Source organism: Henckelia pumila, chromosome 4 (assembly GCF_033568475.1).
Source record: "Henckelia pumila isolate YLH828 chromosome 4, ASM3356847v2, whole genome shotgun sequence".
Classification (NCBI taxonomy): domain Eukaryota; kingdom Viridiplantae; phylum Streptophyta; class Magnoliopsida; order Lamiales; family Gesneriaceae; genus Henckelia; species Henckelia pumila.
In genome coordinates, this window is record NC_133123.1 from 42,690,238 (window position 1) to 42,702,430 (window position 12,193).

Genomic DNA, 12,193 nt, shown 5'->3' on the forward strand with positions numbered 1-12,193 from the left:
AATATCAGCCAACCATAATTTTCAAAAGGTAGAGCCCAATTACTTCCAAAGTAACCCCCATGTCTTTACCTCATGTCCAATAAGGGCTCAATAATATGACGCTGTTTATTGTGACATGTCAAGATAATCTATCAATATTAAGTTGTGATGGACGGTCGCCATGTGGATCCCCCAATAATATGAGCCAATCCCATGGGAGTTCCACCCAACTTACAACATGTGTCGATCCAATGTACAGCTTTCCGACGAACGGGCCCCCCCAATAATATGAGCCGGATCGTGTCCGCGGGTAGCATCTCATACATTGATCGTTGATGGAAGGTAGGAACATTTAAACAATATTTAAATTCCCTTTTATAAATCTTGATATCAATTTTAAATCATATTTAAAATGAGGGATTTTAATTTTTGAAAATTTGTCTCATCATGCAATTTATGTATGCTTGCGGGATTCATACAATTTAGTCTAAATATGCATACATCAATAATATTATATATTATTTAAGGATGATCGATCCCATTATCTAATCGACCCGTGGTTGGCAATCAAGAGTCTAAGTCCAATCCTAGGTTATATGCAAGTATGCAATGCAATCCTATTACATTGAGCTTCCATTTACATTTCTTCGGTCTTTATCGTCTGTTGGGCCCACCATTGTCTTCAAATCTTTATCTCCCACTAAGTCTAACAAATTTACAATAAATTTCGATGACAAGTAGGGGATACATATTTAAGGGGTGGGAACGGTCCATAAACCGAGCCCACTTTTTATTACAAATGACAATTCAAATTGGGCTATAATATCCTAAAACCTCCTATAAAATCATAAGATATTCAAGACCCCTCATGAATAACATAGAAGATTAAACGCACTTCCTTTTACCAAATTCTTGAGTGTTTCAAAACCTTCTAGAATCTAGTCTAGATACAAATTCATGACTTACGCAGCTGTTTGTATTTTTCGTAAAACAAAAACGAGTAATAATGCTATGTGTACATTAAGATTTACACATCATTATTGTACTTAAATTACAAAAATACTCTTAATCTAATTAGACACTTTCTATTTTATTTTTTGTTTTCTGTTATCCAATTTTACAAGATTCACATTGGTGAAATTTTATAAAGAAATTTTTATTTCTCAAACAACACGTGATGTTCTTATTTTAATGTTTTCATTTGACAACAAACTATTATGATATAAGAATTATTATTGAGTGAACATAGCAACTGAATACATCAAATTGGTGGAAGAAATATCAGATTAAGAGTATTTTTGTAATTAAATTTAAGGTGTAAACCTAAGCGTGCAAATATTAGATTATAAGTTTTATAATAATTTAAGAAAAATCCTGTAGTGTATGTTAACTTACCGTAGCTTCGATCCTATCCTATGGGTATTACCCAATGGGATAATTGACAATCACTGGTTGGTTCAAATCATGTGAGTTCCACTGAATTATATGAGGTCCACATGATTTAAACAAATAAAATACATCCACCTATGATAATACCCACGGGTTAGGTTGGAATTTTCCTTTAGCTTACATTTTCTTTGCCAAATACAAAACTTTTACATTTCTCTTACTAAATAAAAATAGGGAGAGGATCCTCTGCTGTGCACTAAAAACAGCACAATATGTTGTGCTCCCAAAACGGTGTCGTTTTGGGAGCTATCAATTTTTTTTTTGAATTTTTTTTCTTTTTTTTAATATTCCACGTAAAGTACTTGTTAGGTGTTAGTTGTTATATAGTACTTGTCGTTCATATTTTTGCAATTACGATACTTTCTCTCTTTTTATTAAAACAAATCATCAAAAGTTAACATAAAAAATATTATTTTCTTGACATTAACATGTAAAATTCGTTTTAGTATATGAGTGGCAGAATGAGTGATAAATTGATTAATTAATTATTGTAATATTTTAATTGTTATCCCAGGTAATAATTTAATTGTTATCCCATTAAAATGTTAATTTTATATTTTAATAAAATTAGTTAATTTCAACTAGTTTTCGTAAATTCCACAAAATATTTTAGTTAAGTTATTTTATTGATAAAATTTTGAGTAACTAATTATTTTAATAATTTAATTTTTATCTCATTAAAATGTTAATATTGTTTCCTTTTGTTGAATTTACGAAAACTAATTGAAATTAAAACTAATTATTATAAAATTAAAATTTTAATGGGATAACAATTAAATTATTAAAAATTAATTAATCAAACTTTTATCAATAAAATAACTTTAAATAAAATATTTTGTTGAATTTACGAAAACTAATTGAAATTAACTAATTTTATTAAAATATAATATTAACCTTTTAATGGGATAACAATTAAATTATTACAATAATTAATTAATCAAACTTTTATCAATAAAATAACTTAAATAAAATATTTTGTCGAATTTACGAAACCTAATTGAAATTAAAACAAATTTTATTAAAATATAAAATTAACATTTTAATGGGATAACAATTAAATTATTACAATAATTAATTAATCAATTTATCATCCATTCTGCCATTCATATACTAAAACTAATTTTACATGTTAATGTCAGGAGAATAATATTTTTTATGTTAACTTTTGACTATTTTGTTTTAATGAAAAAAAAAAAAGAGAAGGTATCGTAATTACAAAAAATATGAACGACAAGTACTAACTACGGACACCTAACAAGTATTTTACGTGGAATATGAAAAAAAAAAAAAAAAGGAACAAATTCAAAACAAAAAAAAAATTTGACAGCTCCCAAAACGACACCGTTTTGGGAGCACAGCATATTGTGCTGTTTTTAATACACAGCAGAGGATCCTTTCCCATAAAAATACGTCTAGAGGTAAACATTGTAATGTTACACTCTTATTATAGTACTACTCACTTAAGATTCTAGAGTGTTCTATATTTATAAAAGTGAAAAATTGTAATGTTACACTCTTATTTCTATATAGAGCTACACAATTTTAGAGTGTTCTAAGTTTTACACCACTCTATATGACACTAATAGTCATGTCTATAATATCCTAAAACCTCCTATAAAATCATAAGATATTCAAGACCCCTCATGAATAACATAGACGATTCAACGCACTTTCTTTTACCAAATTCTTGAGTGTTTCAAAACCTTCTAGAATCTAGTCTAGATATAAATTCATGACTTACGCAGCTGTTTGTATTTTTCGTAAAACAAAAACGAGTAATAATGCTATGTGTACATTAAGATTTACACATCATTATTGTACTTAAATTACAAAAATACTCTTAATCTAATTAGACACTTTCTATTTTATTTTTTTGTTTTCTGTTATCCAATTTTACAAGATTCACATTGGTGAAATTTTATAAAAAAAATTTTATTTCTTAAACAACACGTGATGTTCTTATTTTAATGTTTTCATTTGACAACAAACTATTATGATATAAGAATTATTATTGAGTGAACATAGCAACTGAATACATCAAATTGGTGGAAGAAATACCAGATTAAGAGTATTTTTGTAATTAAATTTAAGGTGTAAACCTAAGCGTGCAAATAATAGATTATAAGTTTTATAATAATTTAAGAAAAATCCTGTAGTGTATGTTAACTTACCGTAGCTTCGATCCTATCCCATGGGTATTACTCCATGGGGTAATTGACAATCACTGGTTAGTTCAAATCATGTGAGTTTCACTGAATTATATGGGATCCACATGATTTAAACAAATAAAATACATCCACCTATGATAATACCCACGGGTTTGGTTGAAATTTTCCTTTTAACTACATTTTCTTTGCCAAATACAAAACTTTTACATTTCTCTTACTAAATAAAAATACGTCTAAAGGTAAACATTGTAGTCATCGCCTACCTAATTTACGGAGATTTCGAAGCCGTTGCCATCCTGGCTTGGAATAATAGATCCTAATATATTTAACATACTCCTTCCTTCCTGCACTCTTCAATCAGTGGCGACTCTCAATTCTTCTCGCCTCCTTCTCCACTCCCCTTTATCCAACACACTCAGATCAATGGCGGCCTCGGTGGCCGGATCGGCTCTCCTCACCTTCAATTCGGCCAGAAATTCTCACAGCAGAATCGCTCAATTTCACCAGCCATCCTCCCCGATGAAACTCCCACATTCATTTCACGTGCAAAGCAGATCTCTCAGCTCGTTTTCATCCACAGGTACTTTACAGTATCCGCAATATTGTGTTAGTTATGCGTATGTCAGGAGGATGGTTTGGGGGAAGTTTCGGAAACATACGTTATATGTGATCCATCTATGATAGTTGTACTGTTTAATTCTCTTGTCCTGATAATTACGATTCATCTTTCATCAGTGCACAGTTTTAATTCCTTTGTCCTGATCAGTCAAGATGTTTGTAGGTATAAAGGCACAGGTTGCAACTGTTGAACAAGCAAGTACCGAAGCGACACAAAGTGTTGAAGCTCCTGTTGTTGTTGTCACTGGAGCTTCTAGGGGCATTGGAAGAGCTGTTGCGTTGGCTATGGGGAAAGCTGGCTGCAAGGTAGGGTTCTCTACGTCTATATTATATACATAAAAGTTGGTGACTGGACGCAATATATCAGCTTTCAAACAACAATATCTTGTGGCTATATCATATTATGGCTTCATGCGCTGTGCTTTTGCTTCCCCTTTTCTTAAAATTGACAATGGATTATCTACTTCAGGTTCTTGTTAACTATGCGAGGTCATCAAAGGAAGCAGAAGAAGTTTGCAAAGAGGTGAAGCTGCCATTTATGTGTATGAACTGATAGGAAAATTACAAATATAAATGTTGTGAGCCTGGATTACCAAATTTCCCATCACCACTGTTTAGGATGTGCTCTCACACATGGCCACTGGAGCTATTAGTCGTATCTCACCCAAATTAACCCAACTCAAATCAAATCAATAAACATGTAGTAGCATGAGTATGGATCGTTCCAATGAAGAGGTTTGAATTTTATAGAAATTCTTGTGGAACTGAATTTTAAATTGATGTCTACATTAATATTATCAGTATTCGATAATATTTTATATTTATGAATACAGTTGTCTTATGGTGCACTTTTAAAATTGAAGATGATGTTGATTGCAATTCTTGCAGATTGAGGCATTCGGTGGACAGGCGATCACATTCGGTGGAGATGTTTCAAAAGACGAAGATGTTGACTCTATGATTAAAACTGTGAGAGAAGCCTCTTATTTAGGCACACTTTATTTTATATATTGTAGAGATCATTGTTCCAATGATATGTATGGGGACGTTTGCAGGCAATCGATGCGTGGGGAACTGTCGATGTGTTGATTAATAATGCCGGTATTCTCAAAAGTTCAGCTTCATTTTATTGCAAACCATTGTTCTGTCTTTCCTTTTTCAGAAAAGAATTCAACAATTTCAGGTATCACTAGGGATTGTTTGCTGATGAGAATGAAGAAATCTCAGTGGCAAGAGGTCATTGATCTAAATCTTACCGGGGTGTTCCTTTCTACACAGGTTAGATTCTATGCTTTGACATGTGGATAAGGTGCGCCTATATTTTATATTTGTAAATAATCTGAGATTTTAATATCTGTAGGCAGCTGCAAAAGTAATGATGAAAAAGAAAAAGGTATCTTTTAATATTCAGACCTATTTTCACTACTGCACTAGCCACTAGCTTTCTAGTTAGCCCTGTTGTAAAAGAACTCATAATGTTATGTTCTCTTATTCATGCTTTGTGCTTGTGCATCTGTGTGAGGGTTGTTTAGGGGGTGTAGGCCTCTAGGGGTAAGGCAGTTCTTTAATTAAGTGCTTAGGCGCAACCTTTTGCCCTTGAACCTTTATTCGCTGAGCTATGAAAACTGTTGTGTTCAGATGTTTTATATCAGGTTTCAAATATTTACTGCTGATTTTCCAGGGAAGGATCATAAATATCGCTTCAGTTGTAGGTCTTGTGGGCAATGTTGGGCAAGCCAATTATGCAGCTGCAAAAGCAGGGGTAATTGGATTTACAAAGTCAGTGGCCAAGGAGTATTCAAGTAGGAATATTACTGTGAGTTAGCTAGCTGGTGTTTATCTTCTTCAAGTGTTGCAAGCTGCAACGTGCTTTAGCTTTCGGAAATTACATTTTTATTGAATATTGAAGCTTCAATTTTCAGGTAAATGCGGTTGCTCCTGGATTCATTGCTTCGGATATGACTGCTAAGCTTGGTGCGGACATTGAGAAAAAGATTCTGGAGAGCATCCCATTGGGTTAGTTTTGTATTTCTTCCTTTTTGTCATGAAAATTTTGTACTAGGCTTGGGAACACACTTTGTTTTTTTTTCCTTTTCGTAATGATAATAATAATAATAATAATAAAATTTAAAATGTACAAATGAAGGATGTGACATCTCTTAATCCATCTGACACGAACCCCTTAAACATGTTGCGCGACCCACTGACAAACATGACAAACTAATTCATAAAAAGCTAAATCAACAAAGACTTACACCACGATAGAAACTTGAACCAAGTGCTTATATATGAAGCACGAACCAAAGCCATGTTTTTAAGACGAACCTTGACCCAATGCCTATAAAGAGGTAAAAAGCTTGGCATGATTTTGTAGACGCCGTGTCCCTAGGGGTGTAGCAGACACAATGGAGAAGACTATGAGAGATTTCTTGTGGGATGGACCCGATAGGGATCACCATAATCATCTGGTTGCTTGGGAAGAGGTTTGAAAACCTAAGGATAGAGGGGGTTTAGGTATTGGTAATATTTGTATGAGGAACAGGGCTCTGTCAGGGAAGTGGTAGTGGAGATTTTCAATGAGGGGAATTCAGTTTGGATGAAGATAATTGTAAGTAAAATACGGTAACATTTACAGGGTAACGGATGGGACGCAGAGTTGGGATTGAACGTAACTTTTAGGGGCCCTTGACAAATTTGTTTCTAGGATCTACTGGTTTTTATCCAGTCAGTGAAGGTGGTGGTTAGGGGGTGATAAAATCAGATTCTGGGAGGACAGGTGATGGGAGAAGGCTCTTTTCAAAATATTTTTTTAGCATTCTTTTGCCCATAACCAGCCAATTTCTCATTTCGTGACCTCTGGATCCATGTCGCAATATTTCTACTCTTTCTTGGAATTTTCACTGTATGAGAGATCTCAGGGATGAGTAGGTGAGTGATTTGAGTTTATTGCTTTGCTTACTTTAGGGGGTTAGGTTATGCGAGGGAGTTGCAGAAGGGAGGAAGTGGGTCTGTGAGTCTTCTGGTCAGTTTATCGTTAAATCTTTCTTCGAGTCATTCTTTGATAATCGCAATTATCCATCATTTCCACTGTGTCGTACCATATGGAAAACTTCCACCCCGTGAAAGGTTCAGGTGTTCTCGTGGTCGTTGGTGTTTGGAAAATTACCCACGTGTGATTTGATGCTGACGACAGATGGAGACTCAGGATCACTTATCATTGCCCACTTATGTACGATCTTTGTTCTAACGCTTTGGAGGAGATGGGTTTGGTCTGGGTACTTCCAAGATCAACTTGGGATTTATGTGCGACAGATCTTGGGTGGTGTCTGGGAACGAGGGTTAGAATTTTTTGGGATATGGTTGTTCACTGTTTATGCTGGTCGGTTTGGTTGGAAAGGAACAGGAGGATTTTTACCGATCTAGAAGACTCGCTTGAAGATTGTTGGGATGAGATCAAGTTTAGAGTTGCGTGTTGGAGTTTGAAGAATGTTGAGTTTATATCATTTTCGATGTTAGATATTTTGTTAGCTGCTTTTGAGCCATAGTCAGGTGTGGATCTCTGGTCCGCTTTTTGTGACTAATCTATTCTATTAATATATTATAGTTTCCTATCAAATTTTTTTTTTGTAGATGCCACACCCCATGCACACGAATGCATGAGAATGATAAGTCAAATATCAAGTACTACTAGGACCGCACAGTGATAAGTTTTTTTGTTTGGAGAAGAACATAGATAACTCTAAAATTCAGTATTCGAACTCAAAATATGAATTTCATTCATATAATCTCACCTAAAAGCCCTATACGTACATACAAGCAAACGCGTTTCTAGTTACAACATAGGCCTAAAGCGACCTTAATTGAGCACGTAAAATATATTAACTAAATAAGTACGAAAATAAAAAGAAATAAACAATAATTAGACCAAAAACTAACAAAGATGGCCTTTAATTACATTAAATCATTTAAACTTCCAACCGTAGTCTTTTAACTTTCGAGCTCGCTTAAACTCTGTAACGACTTGGTCCAATTGACAAGTATCAACACCTTCAATAGTTGTATTTTATTTTGTGCATGGTTCATGAGGAAAATTATATCATTTTCCTTTCTTCAAAACGATTTGTCCTCAAATCTTAACACGAACCTAGATTAAATTTGGTGATTATAAACCCATCAATGCAAAATTGCAAACCTTCCATGAACAAGTAGATATAACTCTCTCAAGTTGGTTTTATCGCTTTGTTAGGTACCTCCACTTCAACTTGTTGCTCATCCTTCTTTTCTTCGTCATTAATCCACTTTTCAAATGTGCTTTTTTCCTTTCTTTTCCCTCATCTTTCCAGTCCTTTTCTACTAACTCATGCTCATGAACTTTTCTGACTTTCAAACTATCGTTATTTTCTCCTATGTTCTTCAATACGATCACACACTTCCTCTATTTTTATCTCCCCATCTATTTTTCCCCAAGACACTTCTCTTTCTTTTAAATCACTTACTCGCTCTTTTATTTCCCTTTTCTCATGCTTCTCTTTCTATCTTTCTGAACTTTCTCATCAACACTTTTTTTCTCTATTTTGATTCGAATTCATCATTCTTACCTATACGCAATCAAAATCTTGATTAGGAATTATAAAATCAATTTGAACCATTAAAATTCACCTAATCTGAACAGTTTAGCTCAAATAATTGTATGAAAATATGAACACATCAGTCACAGTTAAGCAGGCTAAGGGTGACTATATAGTTGGACCAGAGCTGCCGAGGGAATGGAGATCGAGCTTGCTAAGACTCGTACTCCCCGCGGGGTCTTGGCTGCAAGGATGCTACAGAAAAGGTGATGAATTGATCCATCAGGGAATGATCCAGTGGAATAACAAACCTAAGGATGAAGCTACGTGGGACGAGGTGACAGATCCAACAGCAATTTCCGAACTTCAGACTTGACGACGTGGGAAGGCCAGCAATACAAGCCCAAACAAGATAGACCAAGAGTTTGCAAAGTATATTAAAGAAGGCCCAAATAACATGTGGTTATGCATGTGCAGGGGGGAATAAAAGAGGAGAGGAGAGGTGTAGTTAGATAGGTTGTGTTTTGACGCATGAGTCTAGCACTGCTAAGGCAAGGGAGATCTTCCCTTCTTGCGTGGAGTAGTGGGAGAGTTTCTCTACTGTGTTTATTTTCTTATTCTGCAAGTGTATAGAATATAGTATTGTTTATGCTCTTTCAATTGCTGAGATTCATCTCTTTCCTTCATTATATTGTGTGTTGTTGAGGTAGAACTCTGGGAGTTCTATCGGAGACCTAGTGACAAACATGTTAAACAAATTCACAAGAAAGCTAAATCAACGAAAACTTAATATAGGTTGACACTATCCAACGAATAAAGGACTATGTATTTTTTTTTTTTGAGATCTTATCTAGTTGAGTTGTCTCGGATTTTCTCCCTTTCCCTCATATAATTGGTTTACCACAAGGTGTAACTAATGTTTTAACATTTGCATCTTCTGTGTTTTCCTATTCCAGTGACAGTAGTTAAATGGAAAATCACGATGTCTCTATTATAAGTATAATAATTTGAAGATTGAGGTTGACTTTGAAAAATAATATATCGTAATATTATTTTAAGGGAACATTGTTGCATTTCAGATGCTATCATTGTAATATTTGCGCTTGAGCACTAATACGTAGATGAGTTATTCATGCTTCTTGCTATACCTTGTGTAGTCCAGTTTAGCAGCATTACCTCATATCTGCATAGAAAGATTATGAAAATTTGACTGATGCTAACCATTGGGCCATATCAAATCCAGGAAGGTATGGCAAGACAGAAGAAGTTGCTGGACTTGTGGAATTCTTGGCCCTCAATCCCGCTGCAAATTACATCACTGGACAGGTTTACCAAGCATTTGCCTTTTGGGTTTGTAATGCCATATATCTCACAAGTTGTATGACTTGGTAATCCATAGACTCTACTATTTGTTACATTTGCAGGTGTTAACCATTGATGGAGGTATGGTGATGTAATGAAAGTATCTTCCAGCGGATTAACTTCTGATCTTGGTTTGCTTGTCCAAATTAATTAAAGTACTCGCTCTTCTTATGTGTTATGGCTTTGACGTAGTCTCAAAATAAGGTGGTGCAAGTTTTGGTTGTAGCTTGTTCTAATAGACTTTTGAGGATAATTTATTTGGGATAAGAAATGAACTAAATCATGCATGCAGTAGCAAGATTGAAGGCAATATTAGTCTATTGGCTCGCACTGATCATTATAACTATGTTGAAAATGTACGGCAATTTCCAGAAAGTACCTAAACCAATGTCTCAATGGTGGTTCTGTGCCCACGTCAGATTTTAGTTCTATTCAGTCCCCACCCATTTCCTTAGTTTTAGCTCCCCTATTGGACACAAGAATACCATATTCTATTCTATTATCTATTTCTATTTACATTACATTACACATATATAAATATGTGAGTTAATTTCTGAATTTACATGTCAATCATTTTGCATTACTACATAATTAATGTGTTTTTTAATTATTTATTTATGTGACTCTTCAATTAACTAATTTGTTTAAAAAAGTATATCATTCACTCTTTCAAATAAAAAAAAATTAAAATTTTGTGCATCTACTATTTATTATTTCCTCAATCCAAATGCACTCTTATTTCATTTATTTAATTTTTTTGTAAATAAAGTAAATCATTTTGATTAATTTTGACTATAAAAGATATTTCTGTGATTTATATTACAAATGTTTGAAATATAAGTTATTAGGAGAGATAGGAACACCAAGCTTATTCTCAAAAAAACTATTTTTTATAAATTACAAATTAGAAATTGCATTCTGTATATATTTTTATACAAGATTCAAAAAAACGGAAAACGTGACAAAGCTCATGATTAAATGTCGAAACTTTACAAGATTAAGCAGTTTAATCTAAACGTGAAAATGTTTTTATGTTTTATATAATTTTATTTTAATTATATCAAATCAATCAATATGTTAATTAACACATAAATATACAAAATTTAAGAATAAAAGCATAAATTTTATAAATTCTTGATTATGTGATGTTTTGTTTCAGTGCTTTTAGAGTTTTTTTAAACATTTTGGGAAAAATATTTTTTTGATAATGTGTGTTAGACTCGTTGTGATTTAGTCGTTTATATTGTAAATTTTAGCCTTGACCTGCTGGCTTTGTGTTTTTCAAAATTTTATTCATTTTTTTGATGTGACACTAATGTGTCCTTGACATGTGTGATGCCACATTAGCACTTGCAATGAAAATTATTAAATTATCAAAAATAGAAGATTGAGATCAGCTAACACTGGTAACATTGATGCCACATTAGCACTTGCAATGAAAATTATTAAATTATCAAAAATAGAAGATTAAGATCAGCTAACACTGGTAACATAGATCAAAATCGTTAAGAATCACATACACGGGATCAACAATGTCTTTTCTTAAAATTTTATACCGTAAATACTTATTATTTAAAATTTAAATTAAAAGTTAACTGCTATAAAAATAATATTAATTTAACTTAAAACTAAATAAAAATTGAAATTGAAATTTTATCATAAACTCGCAACTTTTCATATTTTTTGTGCTTCTTTCCAAAATGAAAACAAAAACAAAAACCGCAAATGTCTTAAACATTACATGTGGCAATATATATATATTAGAAATTTTCAGTTGTCCAACCATGTTTTCTCACTTGATCCGCGACCACTAAAACCCGGTAGTGAGTTTTAGTGGTTTTTGTTTTTTTTTTTCGCACTACTGGGTTTTAGTGGTCGCGGACCAAGTGGGAAAACATGGTTGTGCAGCTGAAAATTCCTATATATATATATATATATATAACAAATATTACAAAAAAGAAAACAATATTTTGCAATAATGAAATTCACGTTACCAAATAGAGAAAAGAATTAACTAAATCACCAAATGATCAAGAAAATACAATTATT

At 33.1% G+C, this 12,193-nt stretch overlaps 1 protein-coding gene across 1 annotated transcript; it reads left to right on the forward strand.

Moving 5' to 3' along the window:
- The first annotated feature begins 3,835 nt into the window (after nucleotides 1–3,835).
- Nucleotides 3,836–10,519, forward strand: LOC140864630 (3-oxoacyl-[acyl-carrier-protein] reductase 4-like). The gene is made up of 11 exons (XM_073268913.1): nucleotides 3,836–4,176; nucleotides 4,378–4,520; nucleotides 4,684–4,737; nucleotides 5,103–5,183; nucleotides 5,270–5,315; nucleotides 5,398–5,492; nucleotides 5,575–5,607; nucleotides 5,896–6,030; nucleotides 6,137–6,230; nucleotides 10,026–10,108; nucleotides 10,207–10,519. The coding sequence occupies exons 1-11, from the start codon at nucleotides 4,020–4,022 to the stop codon at nucleotides 10,237–10,239; spliced, it is 954 nt and encodes a 317-aa protein (XP_073125014.1). The 5' UTR covers nucleotides 3,836–4,019; the 3' UTR covers nucleotides 10,240–10,519.
- Nucleotides 10,520–12,193: the final 1,674 nt, after the last annotated feature.